The 22220-nt window shown below is 51.1% G+C and overlaps 1 protein-coding gene across 1 annotated transcript in view; it reads right to left on the bottom strand.

The window, feature by feature from the left end:
* The window catches only part of SFRP1 (secreted frizzled related protein 1), a 47583-nt gene extending 46239 nt beyond the window's left edge, over window positions 1-1344 (bottom strand). The window contains exon 1 of the mRNA XM_055349222.2: window positions 461-1344. Coding sequence (XP_055205197.1) covers window positions 461-1004 — 544 coding nt within the window. The 5' untranslated portion in view covers window positions 1005-1344. The remainder of the gene's footprint in view (window positions 1-460) is intronic.
* Window positions 1345-22220: the final 20876 nt, after the last annotated feature.

The raw sequence follows: 22220 nt of genomic DNA, 5'->3' as shown, positions 1-22220 counted from the left end.
CTCGGCCTTTCTGAACTTTCTACGCTTTGGGTTTTTGTTTTTTTCCTCCCGTCTCAGAGGTTAAAAACTTCGATAGGGACTCGGAGTCCTCCTAGAGGAGAGGGAAGCTCCCCTGTTATTTAAAAGCGCAAGGCTTTGTTTCAGGTATGCGAAAGGCGAAGTTGGATCCCAGGAAGAGGGGCTCCGGCGACCACAGCGAGTCCCTGCGAGGCCGAGGCGCAGAGCTGCCGCTCCCGGGCCAGCCCCGCCGTGCACCTGGGTCGCGAGGGGCGCTGAGCGATACCTGGGACAGACCAGACGCGCTTAGGAATCACGTGCACAGCATGCGAGCAACCTCGGGCCCTCAGTCCCCAGCACCGGGACCCAGCGGCGGGCGGGCGTAGGGTGGCGCGGGTTCTCCTGCAGCTCCGGCCCGGGGATGGAGGGGGCGGCTCGCGCACGTGGGAGGAGGCAGCCTTACCTTGGGGCTTGGAGGCTTCGGTGGCATTGGGCGGCGTCATGGCGATGCAGACGTCCCCCTCGGGGAACTTGTCACACTTAAGCATCTCGGGCCAGTAGAAGCCGAAGAACTGCATGACCGGCTCGCACGAGTCGCGCACGGCCTCGCAGAGCCAGCGGCACGGGTAGATGGGCCGGTCCAGGCAGACGGGCGCGAAGAGCGAGCAGAGGAAGACCTGGGTGCCGGCGTGGCAGTTCTTGTTGAGCAGGGGCACCCAGCTGCTGGCCTGCTGCTTCACCTCCGCCATGGTCTCGTGCTCCAGCAGGTTGGGCAGCACCATCTTCTTGTAGCCCACGTTGTGGCACAGCCGCAGGTCCGCGGGGATGTCCACGCACTGCGGCGGCTTGGTGTAGAAGCGCCCGCTCTGGTACGGGCCGATGTCCGACTGGAAGCTCACGTAGTCGTACTCGCTGGCCGAGCCCACGGCCAGAAGCGCCGCGCCCAGCGCCAGCAGCACGCCCAGGACTGCCCCGCGGCGGCCCCCCACGCTGCGCCCGCTGCCCATGCCGGCTCTGCGCCCTGTTCTCCGCGACGTCGGGGCTGCCTCCGCCGCCTCCCCGCGCGCGTCCTGCCGCAAACTTCCAGGGACCTCCGGGGACAAAAGGCGCCGTCCCCAGCGCTGCCCGGCTCCGCGGCCGCAAGCTGCTGCCCGGTCCCCCCGGCCGGTGGCGGCCCTCGGCCTGCGGTCGGAGGCGGCGCGGGCAGGGAGCCGGCGCTGCGGGCTGGGTGCGCCCCGGCTCCGGGAGGTGCGGCGAGCACGAAGGCGCGGGGCGGCGGGCGCGCGGCACCGACTCCGGAGGCTGCAGGGCTGGAGTGCGCGGGGCTCCTACGGCCGAGCCCTCGGAGCCGCCCCGCGCAGCCAATCAGCTCCCGGCGGGGCGAGCTGCACTCGTTACCACGTCCGTCACCGGCGCGGGAGCCAATCGCCTCCCTCGCGAGCGGGTTCGGTTTACTAGAACCAGACGCGGCTCAACACCCCTTAAAAAACAAAACCAAAAATACATAAATAAAAGGGGGAGGAGGAAAGAGACAAGGGGAAAAAAAGAAGGGGAATGGATCACGGCGTGGGGTGGAGAGAGACCAGGGCGGACGCTGTAATTAACTCGCATTGGCTTGCAGAGAAGCGGGAAGCCTGGATCATACTTGCAAACCCGTGAAATTATGAAGACTTTTTTTTTTTTTTTGAGACAAAGTTTCGCTCTTGTTGCCTAAGCTGGAGTGCAATGGCGCTATCTCCGCTCACTGCAACCTCCGCCTCCCGGGTTCAAGCGATTCTCCTGCTTCAGCCTCCCGAGTAGCTGGGATTACAGCCGCGTGCCACCACGCCCCCGCTAATTTTTTGTATTTTTAGTAGAGACGGGGTTTCACCATGTTAGCCAGGCTGGTCTCGAACTCCTGACCTCAGGTGATGCTCCTGCCTTGGCCTCCCTAACTTTTTTTTTCTTTTTCTTTACACTGCTTCCTAATTTCAACCAACAGCCCTTTAGACTAGCGGCTCCTCTCCTCGGTTCTCTAGCTGCGGTGCAGACAGGTGGTTTCCCAACTAACAGGGGGTCAGGAAGGCTGAAGCAAGGGAGGTCTGCTTGTAAATCCCCAGTGGGCCTGGCTGGGCTCCCTGGAAGGCGAGGCGAAGGCGCAGTTGGAGCTGTTTGCTGTGAGCAGCACCTCTCCAGGTGGGGCCGCCCATGGGGGCCCTCAACACTGGGGCAGTGGGTGGACTTTGCCCGGTGTGGCGGCAGGAAGAGCTGCTAGCAACGGTATTAGCTCTGGGAGGACACTTTTTTAAATATATAATATATGTTTAAATAGAAAAACCCTACTCAAGTCCTAGCCCGGGCGACAGCACATCTGTGTGTTTGTGGTGTGGAAAGCCAAAACATTAAAAACACATGTGCACTTATCAGCGTGGCTGGTGTAAATACCAAGTCCATCACTCAGGCACACATGCTAAGGTCAGACCCAGTCCAGGAACTTCAAGTTAAAATCAAGGGTCCCCACTAGGGCAGACGCCAAGAGGACGGTATCAGCACAACAGCTCGGCCCCCAGGAACAGAAGTCTCTCTGCCGCCTTCTACCTCGAATTCCTGAGAATTCTTCGTAGGTTTCAAACATTCCCCTGAGAGGGAGGGTTAAGCTCTGGAGAGCTGGGAGTGAGACCCGGACTATCCCGGGACAGAAGACCACAGCAAATAGTTCATGAAGTTCCTGGAGTCTCCACATCTTCTGTCCCTAAGTGCGGGTGGAGACAGGCTGATATATTCATAGCCCAGTCTGAGCGCACACCCCATGTGGCAAAGGGGTCACAGATCTTAGCGCTCCACAGAGACACTGTAGGGCGCGCTGCCTTGCCCGCCAGCTTGTTTGTAAAGCTCTAGGGAGCTTGCTTTGGACTCTGCAGACCTAATTTCTTGATGGACAGATTCCAAGTGAAATGACTAGACTTTGTGAAGAAGCAGGGCTGTTTTCTTAAAGCAATCGTGCCCGTACAGACACGGTGATTCCACGGTGCACACAGGAGGCTTCTGCAGATGGATGACTTCTCTGTCATTTCGTGGCCAATGGAAGATGCCTTGACACTCAAAAGGTGACATGGAGGCTGGAAGGAAAACACAGAGAAGAGAGAGCAAGATCGGGATGGCCAAGGGTTAATCCCAAGACAATTGGTGAGGCCGGCCTGTGGAGCTGAGGAAGACATTCCTCACAGAGAATAGACCGCAGGAGACCCGGCAACTGTGTCTCAATTCAAGGGGCATTTAGAGAAAAATGCTGTTTGGTAGGGGGTCTTTTTGTCTCCTAGGGCCAGGCCTTCCGCCTCAAGCCAAATGCGTCTGTTTGCTCACTGCAAAGATGGATGTTTGCAGATAACATCCTCTCACCTCTGAACCCAGGCTTAGCTGACCGCTCACTCACGTTTTCAGTTTTCCCGAATGGCAGGAGGACTTGTGTCTGTCCACAGTTAAATGCTGGAAATTTGTCCAGGTGACTGCCCTGGAAGTCCCAAGTCAGGAGTAAATCTCACAAATCCATTCAGGGGAAGACCTCGCCTATGTCTGGTCACTCAGAGTAGACTTTGATCACCTCCAGTCGCCACCTCCCCCACTCACCCCTAGTGGTCCTACTGCTTTACTGACCCCTGCTGGGAACACAGTTGTCTCTCGGTGGAACAGGGAGTGATGGGAGAAGACCCCAAATCCTAAATCCAGTGCACTCCTGACTCCTCCCAGACCCAGCTGGAAAGGAAGGACCCTAAGACCTCAGTCCCACCGAGAGACTTTAATCCATTCCTGGGATGTGGGAGAGGGACCACCCGCCCCCCGTCCTCTCGGGCAATTCACATGCTGCATAACAGCACCAGGCAGAACAGCCTGAAGACTTTGTATTGCAGAGGTACATACAGTACTTTTGTCCTTTTACTTATTGTCAACTACTTGCACTTCAAAATCCAGTCCCCCTTTTCCTAATGGCAAGTGTGTGTGTGTTCGTGTGTGCACGCACTCCTGTGTGTACAGCAGAAGGTTCTAGAACAAAGGCCCTTTAAACATGCAACTGACATGACAGAGCTCCCAGATATGAGGGTTCCTGAGTATGAGAACTGTGGGCCAGGAGACATATCCTCCCTCTTTTTTGAATGGCTTAAATAAACAGAGGCAAAATGCAGCTTTAACTTATGTTTCTCATTTCCCAAAAGTTCTGCTTTTCCCACACTGCTAGATGCCCATGCATGAAGCCTGAAAGTTCGTCCTCTGTTGCTTCAAAACACCAGCTTGAGGAGGCATTCTCAGTTCTTCAGCCTCCACAGAGGGTCACAGAGGGCCCCCCCAGGTGCCTCCCAGGTGGCCTCTTCCCACACGCAGAGCTTTTTCCTGGCTTCTCCTGGAAAAACTGGGAGGGGAGCCTTCCCAGCCACAGCTCCCATTGTGTTCCACTATCATATCATCAGTGATTTCTGCCATCCTCTCCAAAGATACATTCAGCTCGCTCTCCCTCAGCCAGCAGCACTAGGGAGGGAGCTCCCGCCTGAAGCTGGGTGTCTGTGGGTCAGGGGCAATGCCAAGGAAAGCATGCTGGCCCACAGTCAGCGGACACAGGCTACAGCCTCAGCTCTGCTCCTAACTGGCTGGGCGACTCATGGGAATCGCACTTCCTCTCTCTGGTCTTAGTGTTCTCATCTGTGAAACGGAGCTATTAATGCCTGCCCGGCTGCCCTGCTAGCTCATAAGTGTGACTTCTCAGCATGTAGGGTCACTCGAGGCACATCCTTAGACTTTCAGGCAAGTCTGAAAGGGCCAAAGTGGTATTCGTTGTCAGATGCCATGAAACCTGGTCATGCTCTTACTTGGACAAGCTTCTTCTGCATTCTGCCTCTGTAGATGTGTAATCCTGATCCTTTCTAACTCTTTAAAGTACTGGCCTGACCTGCTAACTGAACTCTGGGAATGTCTGGGAAGCATCTTAAAAATTTGGAGTTGAAGGCAAATTCCAGCCCCATCTCTTCATCTCTTCTTAGAGTAAGCACCCCTACCTCTTCATCTTTTTTTTTTTTTTTTTTTTGATACAGAGTCTCACTCTGTTCCCCAGGCTGGAGCGCAGTGGCAGGACCTTGGCTCACTGCAGCCTTGACCTCCTGGGCTCAGGCAATCCTGCCACCTCAGCCTCCCAAGTAGCTGGGACTCCAGATGCAGGCCACCACACCTAGCTTTTTTTTTTTTTTTTTTTTTTTTTTTTGGAGCAATGGGATTTTGCTATGTTATCCAGGCTGGTTTTGAACTCCTAGCCCCAGGCAATCCTCCTGCCTCAGCCTCCCAGAGTGTTGGGATTACAGGGGTGAGCCACTGCACCCGGTCCTCTGCACCATTCTTGACAGAAGCTAACGGAGCATCCCTTTTACTTGTTTGGGATATAGTCACCAAGTTCAGACAATCCACTAGAATGTTCTTCCTTCCTTGAAGGGAAACTCTGCTCCCTGTAATTTCTTACTAGGCCATCCTAGGATCAGTTCCTATTGTAAGCAGCCAGGAAGACACCCTCAGCCGAGCCCCAAACTGGGAGGCCAAGGTCACCGTCCCCGCCCCTCCACTCAGACAGTCACACCTGCCCACTCTCCAGGCGAGGTTCTGTCAAACTGGGCTTGACAATTTTTGTTCATTTATTACTACATTAATTTATTTATAATTTATATTATAAATATATTCATGCCTATAAATATAATTTTTATATAAATAAATGAAGACTTGTATACCACCTCTTAGAAAGAAGAGAACTAAAAATAAAAGGCATATTTTAAGATGACTTTTTAAATAGAAATAAAAATTTCAAATGGACTATTTCTCTGATTAAAATTCTCACACACTCTTTGTCCACAGGAAAAAGCCCAAGCTCCAGGATAGTATCAAGACCCAGCCCTGACCCCCATGACCTCTCCAGCTTCACCTCCCCAGCACCCCCCACCAGCCTAGTTTCCAGTCTCCAGAAGTACTTGCACTTTCCCACCCAATGGCTTCTCGCTTGCCTGTCATCCTGGGCTCATGCTGTGTGCACATGCTGTTTTCTCTATCTGTAATGCCTTTCACTACTTTTGTACAAACTACTACTCATAGGGTTTCCAGATTTACAAATAAAAATACAGGACACCCATGGCCAGGCACAGTGGCTCATACCTGTAATCCCAGCACTTAGGGAAAGTAAGGCAGGAGGATTGCTTGAGGCCAGGAGTTTGAGACCAGCCTGGGCAACATAGCAAGACCCTGTTTCTACACATAATAATAATTTTTAAGAATTATCTGATTAGGCACAATTTTAAGAATTTTAAGAATTAGCTGATTAAAAATTAGCTACAGGCACAGTGGTACATGCCGGTAGTCCCAGCTACTTAGGAGGCTGAGGCAGGAGGATCGCTTGAGCCCAGGAGTTGGAGGCTGCAGTGAGCTATGATCACACCACTGCACTCCAGCTTGGGTGACAGAATGGCACCCTGTCTTTAAAAATAAAAATTAAATTTAAATATTAAAAAATAGAACATCCAGTAAAATTTGAATTCCAGATCAATAAGAAAAAACTTATTAAGTGTGTCTCAAATATTACATGAGACATACATATACTATAAATTATTCATTGTTGAACTGAAATTCAGTTTACTGGGCATCCTATATTTTATCTGGCAAATCCACCCACTTATCCTAACAGTGTTGTCTCCTCCAGGAAGCCAGGCCTGACGTCCTCCATCCCTAGTCAGATTCACCCACTCTGTGCCTGCAGACACTCCGTCTACATTTATAACTGGTCCCTTCCAGGTACATCATACAGTGCAGTGAGCTCTTAGAGGCCAGGACCTTGTCTTATTTTTGTCTCACCCATTCCACATCTCCAGCATTTAGTACAATGCCATGCATATACTGAGTGCTCAATAATTACCCCCACCCCAACAAACAAATAAAGGGGAGACAGACATGTGAAATACCCAGGTTCTTAGGGGCGCTACCCTTGCACATTGATTTTGTGACGTGTTTTCTGAGAACAAAGGTAATACGCCAGCATGAATAGCTCCCATCGTTCTCTTTGTCTTTGGAAAAGGAAAATCTTTTCTAGATCTGAATCCTAAGGGAACTGATCATCAGTGCCTTATACAAGGACAGCAAACAGAGTGTGGGACTTCTTTATTGGATCTCTTCCCATCCCAGAGCTGACCCTGTGGACAGATGCCACATCCGATTCACTCCTCTCTCCCCAGGGCTTGCACCGAGCAGGTGGCTCCATGGAGGGTGGGTTGGTGAATGCAGAGGCCCATTCCCACAAATCCTCACACAATGCTGTATAAAAACAGGAGCTGGCATCTGGGAGGCTAGAGTTTCTGGAAGCCTTGTATGCCAAGTGGGGGTGGGGACTGGGGAGCAAGAGAAGATAGAAGGGGGCTCCACAGTGTGACACCTGGAGTCGGATCCTGGCGACGGGGCTCAAGGCTTGGCTGGGACATCACAGAGCACCAGACACAGGTCTTTAGGAAACCCCTGCCCCTCTGGGAATCCCAGGGAAGTGAAAGTGAAGTGGCACATGCTTCGGTGACCTGAAACCCATAAATCTGCTGGGATGGCTGCGGGGAGGGGAGCGGCCCAGCGCCGGGACACATTCCCCGAGGAGCCATGTGCTTATTTACCTAACCCTTCAAGGCAGTGGAGCCAGACGGTGCATTGCCTTCGTCGGGGGGTTGAGCCTGGAGCAAGCCGGATATAAATGAGGTGCTGGCGAGAGGAACGGGGGAGTGCCCATCATCACACTCTTGCCTGGCAGGAAAGCCTTCCCTGCTCCCAAGAACTGGTAACCTCAGCTGGGGAAGCCTCGCCTCCAAGTCTCCATCCAGGGAAGCCTCCTCCCCACAGTCTCTCTCAGCCTGAATAACACAACTGCCATCTGCCATTTAAGGGGCATTACTCACCTGGGCGAAGGCAGAATCCCCTGTCACATAGTAAGATGCCTTGCTGCAGTCTTTTCCGATTTGCTCTCTGCATGCATTATGGCATTTGGGCCTCACCAAAAGCCTCTGAGCTGGCTGAGAAGTTCATTACTTTCATTTGACAGAAGAAGATACAGAAGCTCAGGGTAGTGGGACACTGACTAGCAGTCCAGCCACCAAAGCACTGTGGTGGAGGCCAGTCGCAGGTCAGGAAGCACAGATCTTTGGACTCCAAATCCTGCTGGCTTTGCAGTAGACCTGGCTTTGCTGAAGGCCAGTCCCTGGGGAGAGAAACCTGGAGAGCCCTTGCAGCCAGCAACATCTGATTGTCCATTCATTTACCAGGCTCTCTTCCTGGACCTCCACCAGAGACTGTGCAAGGTGCACAAAAACGTGAGCCGTGCGTGTCAGACCCGTGACCGCTAGAAGAAGATGGCCTGAGACGTCGCCCAGGAATTGAAGAAAGACACTTTCAGTTTTCAGAGAGAGAGAGATCCTTTTCTACGAGAAAATATCCCAGGAAGGCTGGATGGCCACTGAGCCCACTGAGAGAGCGCTGCAGGTGCTCCAGAGAGAAAATGACCACAACAGGCAGAAGCTGGCTGACTCCAAGGCCGTTTCAGCCTTTCCTGAGTGGCGCTTTGGCCCCTAGGGCTCCACCCACAGCCCACAGGGGCCTGGAAGTGCCAGGGGGACTGTGAGCCTTCAGGGCTCCCAGGAGGGAGGCAGGTCACAATGCCAGGGTTTGGGTCCAGAGCACCTGCCAGTTTGATTCTGTTTTCCCGTAGCCAAGTCCTGAATGCCCAGAGACTCGGCACAACATCAGCCGGTGCTCCTCCCTTTAAAGCATTTTTGATGGGTCCCCTGTTAGTTTAGCTACTGTTCATTAGTTCCTGCTGAAATTGCTGTCATTGATGTTTGATAGATAGCATTAGGACTGTAAGGTACTATTTTCCAAATAAAGATTGTTTAATATAAAATATATATGTATTTTATATTATATATATTTTATAACATAATATATATATGTGTATATAGAAAACCCAATATGGCATGGCACCAACCAATCAGATTGCATGCAGACAAAAAAAACCTCCTTTGCAGCCTGACAGGTGCATGCCAGTGGGGTCCCAGTGTGGGGGAATTCATACCCTCCAGCCTCTGTGCAGAGCTCGCGCTGCCCCCACAAGCTGGGCCGTCTTCCCAGCACACATCCCAGGTTTGGCTAATGGGCTTAATCTGCCTGGTCTCTCCCCAGTCTCCCTGTACATCGTGGCTGTCAGAGCACCACTCTTCTTGTTTTGCATGTTTGCATGTCCGGAGTTCTAGAAGCTTCTTGAAGACAGAATCTGTATCTTTTTTGTATTTGTATCTCTAGTGCCTGCCACATGGTAGGTGTGCAGTAGTCATGTGATTGCTGAGCAAATCACCGTCTCAAGACTCATCTTTTTCATTTGATTGTCTCAATACTCTGTACTTAGGGCACCTGAGGAACCACTCTGTGACTTGTCTCCTCTTCTGAAAAGTAGGGGTTCTGCCAGGCGCGGTGGCTCACACCTGTAATCCCAGCACTTAGGGAGGCTGAGGCAGGTGGATCACCCAAGGTCAGGAGTTCAAGACCAGCATGGGCAACATGGCAAAACCCCGTCTCTACTAAAAATACAAAAATAATCCAGGTGTGGTGGCAGGCGCCTGTAATCCCGGCTACTCGGGAGGCTGAGGCAGGAGAATCACTTGAACCTGGGAGACAGAGGTTGCAATGAGCCGAGATTGCACCACTGCACTCCAGCCTGGGCAACAGAGCAAGACTCCTTCTAAAACAAAAATTAAATAAATAAAAATAAATAGAAAAAGTGGGGGTTCATAGGACCCTTCCAGTAGGAGGCTAAACAGAGGGATGCAGAGCAATGTGGGTGCATGGATGAGCCAAAGTGGGGCCTCCTGGAGAAAGGGTGTCCTGCAGCCTAGGAACTGGAACAGGAGGAAGGTGTCAAACTTCCCGGTATGTGGAAGAGTTGTTCAAGATGGGTTTCCTCAGTCTTAAATAGGCATCGGATTCACCTAGGAATCTTGTTAAAATGCAAATTATGATTGAGTACGTCCGAGGGGGGCTACTAAAAATTAGAACCTCCGTGACAGATGATTCTAATTTTTACTGTCTCCTACAACTTTGCTCCTCCAAGTGTGGTCCGCAGACCAACAGCACCAGCATCTTCCGGGAACTTGTTAGAAATGCAAATCTCAAGCCAGCTCTGGCCAGTGAGAAGGAGGTGGAAGTCGGTAAGTGTGGCACCCTGGAGCACATCATAAGACAGATAGCCTTAGAGATTTTGCCTCTTCCCTCTGCTTCCCACCTGGAATCTAGCTGTGATGCCTGAGGTACAGCAGCTCTCTGGCAACCATGAGGATGAATGCCAGCAGACCAGGATGGTGGAGCAGAAGGAAAGAACCTGGGTCTCAGGGAGTCCCTGCACCAGCCCTGCACTGCCCACCTGGGGATTCTCACTGGGGAGACCTACAATCTGTCTCCCTCACTCGCTTAAATCCAAAGTCATTTTGATTTTCTCTTTCATGCAGCTAAAACCAAACCTCACTGGCACAGGTATGTAATTCTCACAATAGGCAGGAAGCTCAAAGACTGCAGGTTCTAATTTTTACTGTCTCCTAAGACTTTGCTACTCAAAATGTGGTCCCCAGACCAGCAGCATCAGCATCTTCTAGGACCTTGACAGAAATGCAGACACTCAGCCCACCCGCCGCCCACCCCAGGCATAACAATTAGTGTTTGCATTTTAACAAGACTCCTAGGTGAATCCGATGCCTGTTTAAGACTGAGAAACCCCATCTTCAGAAACTCCTCCATGAGCCTGGAAGTTTGCACATCTTCCTCCTGTTCCAATTCCTATGGCTGGAGAGCACCCTTTTTTCTGTTGTCCCTATTTGTGTTCTGTCTCACCCATGAACCTGCATTGCTCTGTAGCCCTCTGTTTAGCCTCCCACTTGAAGGGTCCTATGAGCCCCCACTTTTCAGAAGAGGAGACCAAGTCACAGAGAGGTTCCTCAGATGCCCCAAGGACAGAGCATTGAGACAATCAAATGAAATAAAGTTCTCAGGCAGAAAGAGTGGACAAAGCAACTCTCTTAAGGACACAGGCGCCAGGAGGGTGGGGGCAGGTCACAAAGTAAAAGTGCAGGCAGTGAGGAAGCACTGCCTCTTGGCCCCTCAGAGGCTGACGGCAGCAGCAGAACAGACTTTGCTTTCTTCCCCACACGTGGTGGCACCAGCAGCTGTATATCTGGAGGCTTCTGTAATCTTCCAGCAGTTTCTCATTCGATCGTATTTAATATCTGTCCCTATAAAAACATTGCCTTTTATCAAATTCTTCTAACACAGTGTTATAAGACAACCATGGCTCCCCCACCCAGAAAAGCACAATTTGTCCATGGAACCCATTTGTTCTTTATTTTTTAACAGCAGTCTAGGCCACTGAATTGCTTAGTACATGGTAGGAAGGTCCATAAATAACAACTTCCCATGGAGATCCACTTAGCCTCGGAGTGCTTTCCAAGTTCTGCATTAAGTCCTCTGGTGTGAAGGGTTTTCCAGCCATTTAGGTCCATAAATATATATAACCGGCTGCTTCCTAAATTGCTGCATAATCCTTACCACCATCACTTATGTTTTCTTTTATTGCCATTATCATTGGCCTCTTGACAGGAGAATAAAATATTCTTTCTGGAAGATGAAATGCCCTACATCCTGCACATTTTAACTCATCCAGATTCTTTTTGGTTTTATTTCCATCCCCACCCCAAGGAAATCAACTCTTCACAATTAATGGGGATTTTAGATTGGAGTTTAATTGCATCCTCTCTCTGCTGCTGACACAGCCTTGGCCGGTGGCAGGCACTGTCTGAGCTGTGTTCTCCCAATTCCAGAAGTCAATGAATCAACAGGTGTCTATCAATCAACTGCTGTGTGCAGGTTCTGTGCTGGGTCACGTGAAGAAAAGAGGACATCAAAGATAGATTCCCAACCCCAAGAAGCACAAAGGTGGGAAGGAAAGAGAACATAAAGGATAGCAGGGAAGATAACAGAGCCCATGGCTGGGGAGAGTGGAGGTGGGAAGAGTTTGGACTGAGGGGATGTCACAGCCAGTCAGGACAGCATGCTTCTTCTTAGTAGATCTATCTGCCCACCCTTTGTCTGGCAACCCAGAGAAACCAACAGACATGTGAGGGACATGACCCCAGAACCAACCCACTAGGACCCCACCTCAATCCCTCTGTGGAGTATGATGCCCATACCCCACAGGACAGAGTGGGTGACAGCGCTCACTCTCTCTCCCTCTCCCTTTCTCTTCCTCCCTCTCTTTCCTCCCTCCCTTTCTCTTCCCCCCCGCCTCTCTCTCCTTCTTTCTCTTCCTCTCCCTCCTTGTTCTCTCCCTTTCTACCCCCCCTCTCCTTCTCTCCCTCATTCTTTCCCTCCTTCTTTTCCCTACCTCCCTCTCTTCCTCTCTCCCTCACCTCCCTCTCTTTCTCTCTCTCCCTCTCTCCCCCCATCTCCTTCTCTCTCCCTCCCTCTTACCTCCTCTCTTCCTCTCTCTCTCCCTCTCTCTCTTCCTCTCTCCTTTTCTCCCCCCTCCCCCACCTCTATCATTTTTGTTCATGCCCCACAAACTATTCTGAACAAGCAGGCTTTGAGCCTTCTGATATTTCTTCCCAAGTCTGGGTGGGGGTTGTTAATGAGAGGAAGCACACTTGTAATCAATAACCGGTGGAGCCAGGCAGCCCTAACACCCAAGAAAGGAGAGAGCACTCTGAAGAATGAGCTCACGCAGCCTGGGACCAGGGCAGTCATACTTGCAAACCTCTGTCTTGTTAGAAAAGACACCTGAGCCAGGACAGCTGCACCCTGCCTTCCCTCCTTCCTCACCTTCAGCCTCTCTAAGGTGAAGGGCAGTCCTGGATGGAGCCCTCGCTTTGCAAAACACAGGAGCGAGAAGTAGGGACCCAGAGACTCACACAAACCCCTGCTCCCTACTTAAAAGGGCACTGATAGTGAATGCCTGCATGCAGCCTCTCTGTCTGCAAGCCCCTCTCCCACTTGTCTCTCACACATCATATTTCTCAAGGTTCGGGCATCACTGACCCTAGAATGAGAGATCTGCAGGCTGCTCAAAACAAGCCCCATGACTCTCCGTCCTCTGGAGGAGACTGTTCCTGCCAGGAAGGGGCTGCAGAGGAGAAGGAGCTGCAGACATATGTGGCACAATCAATCCAGGAGGCAGGGGCAGCTGTCCCTGTCACAGAGAAGTCACCGACCACCTCTGGCCTTCCCCTAGCCTCCAGGCTGCCCTCGTCACTGTGGTCCTCATGCCCCATTTCCACTGCTGGCCCTCTCCCCAGACTCTTGGTCACCCTCAACTCCTCTCCCATCCACATCGGGTGCCAGATGGGGTGCCTTCCCATGGCTGGTTTCAGGAACTCTTCTCCCCTCTGGGGTGGGGACCGGTGGGGCTGGAGAGCAGAGGGCTTGGTGGGGCAGCGGGGGCAGGGCCGGGGGTTGCAGTGGTCTATGGAATGCAGACCTCTGCCCACACTCAGGGGCCAGCCCAAAGGGCATAATAGAATACATTACTCCCCAGAGCCATTCAGCCCTGCCTCTTTAAGAACAATGGTGGCAACTGAGCTAATTTTTGCCAAATGACTGGCTTCCGTCCATTGGGAGCAGAGTGGAGCCCACCAGACAAAGTCCATATTCAGGGCTTCAAGAGGGGCTGGCTGGTCAGCACTGGGGCACTAGGCTACTTCCCAGGACCAGCAACCAGAGCATCCCAGTGCCCAGGAAAGGGCCTGAAGCTGACACCAGCCACTCAGGCCATCCATCCCGGGGCGTGGGGGTGAAGCTGCCACTGAAAACGGGAAGCACACTCTTCGTTTTCAATACAAGAGAGCCTGGTGCAGTGGTTGACTACAGAACAGTCTTTATTATTTGGAGGTTCACTTAGGAAAAACCAACCTGGCTGCTGGAAGGGAAAGATGCTCATGTCAACCTATGTGAGGCACCTGCAATCAGGGAAAGAGCACTGGGCTAGGAGTCTGGTTTTCTAGCCTCAGTGGCCTTCCACAATCTTTTCTCCTCTCTGAGTCACAGGTCCTAAACATGTGAAGGGATTGGGCTAGATAGGCTCAGGTCCTTTGTAACTTTGATGTTTTATGTAAAAAGAAAAGTCAGACCATGCTTCCTATGTGTCTCATAGTACATTGCTAAGCATTCAAAAAATAAAGGCTTTTGGAAGGAAGGAAGGAAGGGAGGAAGGAAGGAAGGGAGGGAGGGAGGGAAGGGGAGGGGAGGGGAGGGGAGAGAGAGAGGAGGGAATGTTTATGGAGAATATGGGATAGAAATATATAGTATGAATCCAATTTTGCAGACAGAACAGAAGGATAAGAAAGAGAAAGGAGGGAGGAAGGGAAGGAAGGAAAGAAGAAAAAAAGCTAAAAATCCTGGAAATAGGTACACTGAAATGTTAGCCACCTCTGGGTTTTGAGATTATAGGTGCTTTACACTGTCTTCTTTCTGCTTTTCTTCATTTTCAGAAATTTCCACAATGACCGTATATCATCTTTGCAAAGAAATAAAGATTATTAATTTTAAAGAAAAAGAGATAGATACATAGAACAGCATCAGTATTCTCTTGGGTGGAAGAAAAAATGTGTGTCTCTGGTGTTAACCTCTGTGACGCAGGTTCTTAAAAATCCTACTTCATCTGATGTGTCAGGTAATGATTGCAAAAGACTTGGGGTGGGGGGTGCAGGATGGCTCACATTTTCTGGATAATTGCCCCCATTGTCCAGCTTGTGATGCATGTGGAGTCATATTCTCTATCTTTCTTCCAGACCACACAGACACCAACAAGGGAGTGAGAACTTTCAGGCCAACAATCAATCAGCAAATGTTTAATGAGCTCCTACTATGTGCAAGATTCTGTGCTCAGAGCGTGTCCTCTCGTGCTCTCCCTCGCTCTCACCAGCTGGCTCATACACACGCCCTCCTCTATGCTCCATCTTCCTCTCACCATCACAGTCAGCTTTCCCTGGGCCTCCTGCACACACCCCCTGAGCATCTATTCATTGAACCACATGCCCCACCAAAGAGAAGAGAATCAGAGCCTTTTCCACCTGCCCTACCTCTGGACAGGGATGCATAGGAGGGTTGAAACTGGCATAGAGAGGTTGAACAGCCTGCCCCAGGTCTTACAGCAAGTCACAGGTGGACACCAGGCCTCCAGACCTCCTTCCAGCTGGCTCTCTGGGCTCCTCCACCCTCCTGGTCCTCCTGAGCATAGAACGAGCACTGCCTGAGGCAGCCAGGCCAGGAGGAGAGCTTGGAAGGTCATATACCTGTCATTCTGGGAGAGTGCTTGGCAGCTGCTCCTTCCAGCCTGCAGGAATTCATCCTGCAATAACTTGCCACACAAGACACACCTTTCCCGTTTGGACTGGACGCTGTCCCAGGACAGGAGGGAGGTGGAGGGCTGCCTTGGGTGCTGCAGAGAGCACCCGACCTCCTCCCTGGAGATGCCTAGAGGTGTTTGTTCTCAGGAAATGCTGGTCAAGCTGTGTGTCACCTGATAAGAGAGGAGAGACAGAGAGCTGGGTGGTTCAGACATCGGGGAGTGTGTGGGGACATGAGGCAGGATCCAGCAGGGCTGGATTTTCTGCAAAGCTAACAGGGCTCAGGGCAGAAGTGCAGCAACTGGGAGCAGGAGTCCTGGCTCCAAGTCGAATGCAGCCTCAGCTCACCAGGAGGGCATCAGCATGCGAGTGTTGAGCCTAGTTCCACAGAGACTTCTCTGTCCCATCCCAGGCCCTGTGGTTCTGCTTCTAGCTCCTCTTCCTTCCTCTTCCCCTGTGTCAAAATCCTTTTGATGTCCCCATCAGCACCATCCCCAGGAAACGTCAGCCTAAGCAGAGATGGCCAGAAGAGACCAGTGTCTTTCCTTCTTTGCAGCCCCACCTGTGTGCTTCAGGTCTTTACACCAGTGAATCTCTGTGCAGCCCATCTCCTGGGGTTCTGATGAGGAGCCCTCCAACCATGCGTGGTGCTTCCCATCTCTCTCCCTCCACACTTCCCAGGGAGCAGGAGAATATTAACCAGAAGTACAGTAGCATGGCCCCCGAGCTCCCAGCTGAGCCCAGCAGCAGGGGAACCTACAGTTGTGGGGAGGGTGCAACATTCCCCAAAAGGAAGCACAATGCCCCACCTCCCAGAGACAGCCAACCCTTGCAGAACATGCTGTCTTAACAAAATTATTACATTTCCAGCCTTTTAGTCACTCATTCAGCTCCTAAGTGCTGGGCCCCAGGGAATCAAAGCAGACAGAGACAGATCCATTCTCAAGATAGCCCCAGCTCCTGGAGGAGACCTCACTGGGCTGTCCTCAAGTGGAAGCAAGATCCGATTCTGACGATTAAGATTTGTTGAATGTCTGCTTTGTGTCAGATGCCCGGGCATGGTTTATACACACACTGGCACAATGTCGTCTTCTCAGCAAGTCTGTCAGGGAAGTCAGTTCTAAAGAAACCGAAGGTAAGACATTAAGCAATTTGCCCAAAGGCTAAGAAATAGAAAAACCGAGTGCCAGGACTCAGAAGACCTTTGATGGGACATGGTAGCAGTGGTGGGGTGGGTGGAGGAGGGGAGATGCTGGGTCGAAAGGATGACAGGGCTTTTTGAGCCCCATGTAACGTACCAGGTCCTGTGTCACCAGGCGGGAGCTCTTCACAGTCCCACTGGACCACCCCATGCCCAGGAAATAAAGGCTTTTGTTAGGATGGGTGTCGCTCAACCACTCTTTGCCAGGAAAGTCGCCCCATCCCACCCCACCCCATCCCATCCCCTGGCCCAGCAAAGGACCACGGTGCCCTCTGCATTTTTTAAACAGCTGTGGCCACACAGCAGGCTGACTCTTTGCATGAGGGGCACAGAGGACATCTGGGAACTGCTTTCCACTCTCCAAGTCTCCTCCCTTTCTGTCTGTCTTTCATTCCCCCTCTTTAAAAAGAAAGCAAGGTCTCTATTGTAGCCTATTGTGTGTACGATGCCTGGCCACTGGTTTTTTCCGCCCTGTCTCATTAAGATGGATGGGGTTGCTGCCTTATTAATAATTGGGAAGGTTCCCCTTTGTTCCTCTTTCCTCTCCTTGCTAACGATCCTGCCCCAGAGGCTCCATAGAGAGCCCGGCAGCCCCCGAGCTAAGCAGAGCACCTCTGTGCTGCTCAGGCACTGCTGCCAAGCCAGGTCCGGCCCAGCCAGAGCATCCCGCCCAGGGAGACAGTCTCGGCGCTCTCAGCTGCAGACCTAGTGAGCCACAGAAGGAAAGACTAGAAGTGACCAGAGATTGTGTCATCCAACCAGAAGGAGACTGATGCACCTGCCTAAGGTCACCCAGAGGATGGAGTCAAGAAACCCAAGTCCTGGTCCTGGGTCTACCCACAGCCCCTCTCTCCAGTGCTCCATCCTTTGCCCTTCTCACTGTCCTCCTCCAAACACAGCCTAAAGGCAGCACAACTAAAGTGTTTTCCTGTGGCTACTTCGCCAACCCATTCACTCATGTGCATTGGTTTTCATGCTAGGGCAAAAGAGACTTCATTCATTCATTTCTTTATTCAACACATATTTTTGAGGGTCTACCATGTGGCAGATGCTGTTTCAGGCACTGGGGCAGCAGCAGAGAGCAAGGTGGGCAAGTGTGCTCTCTCTCGGCATTCACTTTCCAATAGAGTCAGTCAAGAAAAAACACACAAACACAGAAACACGGAAACAAGAATTTCTAAGAAAGCGGGAAGGAAGTCAAACAGCATGATTACGCCTAGAGGGCTTAGATCAGGGATGGCCTCCCTGAAGACGTGACATTTAGCTTGAGACCTGAAGGAGGAGTCTAAGACAATTCCAGCTCCCCAAGGAGAGCCTAAAGTCCTTGAGAGCTGGAATATCTTGAGGGGAACAATTGGGGAAAGAGTAGGCATTAAGTTGTGTAGGTCTGACGCATAGCTGGACTTGGCTGGAAGTTTCAGAAAAAGGCAGAACCTAAGATGGGTTACATCTGGCTTGTCAAAGAAAAGGTTGCTGGGTGTTCCCTATGGGGCAACGGCTACAGCCAGGACAAGGGTCCCAGCATAGTATGTGACAACTGCTTGCCTCTTTTTTTCTTTTTTCTTTCTTTTTTTTTTTAAGAGACAAGATCTCCTCTGTTGCCCAGACTGGAGTGCAGTGGAATGATCATAGCTCACTGGAGCCTCAACCTCCTGGGACTACTGGACTCAAGTGATTCTCCCACCTCAGCCTCCTGAGTAGCTAGGACTACAGGTGCACACCAACACGCCCAGCTAATTTTTAAGGTTTTTGTAGGGACGAGGTCTCACCATGTTGCCCAGGCTGGTCTCCAACTCTGGGACTCAAATGATGTTCCTACCTTGGCCCCCCAAAGCACTGAGATTACAGATTTGAGCCACCATGCCCAACAACTGTTTGCCTCTTTGTCCTAAGTCCCTAACTGATGTGTCTGGGCACTATAGTAACTCTTTTCACCCCAATCCTACAGTTCTCTTTCCAGATAAATGGGACCTAATCTGGGGTGCAGGGGGTAGTCAGAGAAGAGTTCTCAAATGAGGGCAACTTGTGGGTCTGTCTGGCCTCTGGATCCTGGCTTTTCTCAATCAGTCCCAACCTGTAACCACAGAGCCCAGGTTAACAGAGACAAGTAACATAGGTAGGAACATCAGACAAAGGAGGACTTCCTAAGAGAGGGGTGGAGGCCCCACCAACTAGCCAGTAGTTTGTGAAAGATTTTGGCTGTATAAATCATGTTCTGTTTGCAAGTTTAGACTTCTCCAGGCCTGCCCTCTCTCCAGCATGGGCTCCCGCACCCTCCCACTCCGCCACCTCTTGCAGAGAAGATGGGTGCCTGTTCCCAGAATACACTCCCAAGTTCTTCAACGGGCACAGAGTCCCATCTGCCTCTGCCTGCCCCGCTTCCCCAAAAATGAACATAATGAAAAGAGAGAGATACTTTCTATAATGCTACTTGATCTTCTTGAAGCCAACCTGACTTTATGCCCTGGGTTTGTAAACTAAAGCCTATTCATACAGCCAGATGAGACAAGGACCTCTCTGCTCATGGGATGCCCCTGTTTGAGGGATTTCCATCCCAAATCCCCCTCCCCCACTGCTGCCATGTCAAGAAGATTAATGCCTTGCTCCAGCCTGTGAAGGGGAGGCTGGGCTGTCACCGACCTTGCAGGGAAAGCCAACTTTGTTTGCATGGGCATGGGAGAGCATGGCTGACCCCAAGCGTGCATGTGCACACACACACATATGCACACACAGACACATACACACACATGCACACAGACACACAGACACACATACACACACATGCACACACACATATACACACATACATATGCACACACGCACACACATACACACATGCACACACATATACACATGCACACACACGTATGCATACACATGCACACAGACATGCACAGACACACATACACACACATGCACACACACATGCACACAGGCACACATGCACAGACACACATACACACACATGCACACACACATGCACACAGGCACACATGCACACACACATGCACACAGGCACACATGCACACAGACACACAGGCACACACATACATGCACACGTGTGCTCGCGTGCACACACACACCCCTACCCCTCCTGGGACCCACCAGGGGAGGCTTGTATTCTCAATTCAGTTTTAGGGCCACAGCAAAATTTACCATGGCACCCAAGTGGAGAAATTAGATGGATCCTCTGTTATACCTGAGAGGGAGCAGGTCTCATCTTGAGGAGACCTGGGCACAATGTGAATGAGTGAACCGTACAAAGGTAGTTGCCCTCCACAGCACTTCTTTTGGTTCTAGTCCCTAAATTTACTGATGAGAAAGAAGAATGAATTTGACAGCCTTGTACAGTGTGCCTGACTTGCACCAAGCACCTCGCTGGGCATGGGTGCAGCAGTGGATGGGACACTGCTCCTTTTACAGCCAGCTGCCCTGCCCTGGCCTGGGCTCACAGCCTTTCCTGGTGCCACTCCACTTTGCTCTCCCACCTCCGGGTCTGATTGGCTTTTTTCACTCCAATCCCACCACTTGGGTAGCATTTTAAATGGTATTTCCGGCCATGCACAGTGGCTCACACCTGTAATCCCAGCACTTTGGGAGGCCAAGGCGGGCAGGTCACCTGAGGCCAGGAGTTCTAGACCAGCCTGGCCAACATGGTGAAACCCCATCTCTACTAAAAATACAAAAATTAGCCAGATATGGTGGCACACACCTATAGTCCCAGCTACTTAGGAGACTGAGGCAGGAGAATCGCTTGAACCCAGGAGGCAGAGGTTGTAGTGAGCCGAGATCATGCCACTGCACTCCAGTCTGGGTGACAGAGCGAGACTCAGTCTCAAAAAAAGAAATTAATTAATTAAAAATAAATAAATAAATGTCATTTCCACCTCATAACCTTGTCACAATCACAACAGGGAAAGTGAAGGCTGGCTGAGTCCACACTCAACCCCTCTCCAATTCCTGCCCATCTCCCTAAATCCTCCTTCATTTGATTCTTAATACTATTTACATATGTTTCAGAGCAGGCTTCCACAGCCTAAAATGGCAATAATCCTAGTAACATATAAGTAGGTTTTAATGCATTTAAATAAGATTATGCTTTGAAAAACATAACGACGCCTGACAACAATACCCCTCACCTGCAAAATGGTAGCTGTGCTTGTTCTTCTTGCTGGATTGCAGAACGCTTCTTGCTGGATTGCAGTAACTGAGGTGTGTTTACCTTTATTTCTGCAGCCCCAGCCGCAGCTTGGACCTTTGCACAGATGCTTGATAATTGTTTGTTAGAAGTCCTCCATATCCATTCAGTTCTGGGTGCTAATCTCTCAAAAGCTGGCAGCAACAGGGTTTGCTAACCTAAGGAATTCATTTGCACTGAGACACTGTGGTCTCAACAGCTCCCAACGTTGATACATTTGCATGCTGGGGCTTTGTAATCTAAACCAAAAGAATGTTTCGTACTGACCATTTAAGGCATTGGGGTAGTGGCAGTAGGGTAGAATAATTATTGTGGAAAAAATACCTATTGGTACTCATGAAAGTACCCTTAGAAGTAAGCTAGCCCGGGGTCCCACATGACAGCCATGACTGGGACATTTACATTTGCCAGGCTGTGCTGCTCAGTGTCACTGGCAAAGTTTAATTATCTCCAACTTTGCCTCCCAGAGGCTCTGGAACTTTCTTCTGGCCAATGTTTTTCTTGCTTAAAACCCAATGTCCCTGGGTCACCTGGCCATGCCAGGTGCTGCAAGCATTGGATTCACACCTTGATGTGTGTGGTACTGGGAGGCCACGCTGTCAAAAGCACATAGCAGAAAGGGGAGGGTGCCACCAAGAAGGGGAGTGAGAGGCTGGCCCTGCCTGGCCAGCAAGGACTCCAGGTTCCTGGGTTGGGGACAAGAGTGGGTGTGCATTCCCCATGGGGCATCTGATAAGGCCATGAAGGTCCCATGCTGTGGTCTCTGCCAACATAGCCATCCCAAAGCTCAGCTCTGGGTGTGCCACATGCTTACCCAGAAGGCTTGAGTGGGTCCTGATGCCTCCTGCACCACATCCTGACTTCGGGGCCCTCTGCGGCTTGGCTCCAATGGTCCCTCCAGCTTCCCTTCCCATTCATTCCTGCTCCATGGCCAAATCAAACAACTCACCTTGCCCTAAACAGCCACAAGGCTTCCCACCTTCCCACCTTTCCCCTTGCTGTTTCTCTTTCTTGGAAGGCAAATCCTGTCACCTCCATCATTTGAAATCCCCTTGCTTGTCCCTCCAGGTTCAAATCAATGGCCCCCTCTGCCTGATCAACATTGGCAGGACCCCTTCTCTGTACCCATAACTGTGTGTGCTCTGTTGTGTGGCCTGCTGGTTTTCTACTTTGTTTCATACATGCATTTGTCTTCTTTCCCTTCCTGGATTGGAAACTCTGAAAGAGCAAGGAGCTGGTCTTGTATATTTCCCCCCACAGCACTTGCACAATGTGCTGGTTGGTTGGAAAGATGGATGGATGGATGGATGGATGGATGGATGGATGGATGGATGGATGGATGGATGGATGAATGGATGGATGGATGGATGGGTGGATGGGTGGATGGGTGGATGGATGGATGGATGGATGGATGCGT

This window comes from Gorilla gorilla, chromosome 7, assembly GCF_029281585.2.
Source record: "Gorilla gorilla gorilla isolate KB3781 chromosome 7, NHGRI_mGorGor1-v2.1_pri, whole genome shotgun sequence".
Taxonomy (NCBI): Eukaryota; Metazoa; Chordata; class Mammalia; order Primates; family Hominidae; genus Gorilla; species Gorilla gorilla.
The sequence above is the reverse complement of the archived record's forward strand: the minus strand, read 5'-3'. Positions and strand labels throughout refer to the sequence as shown.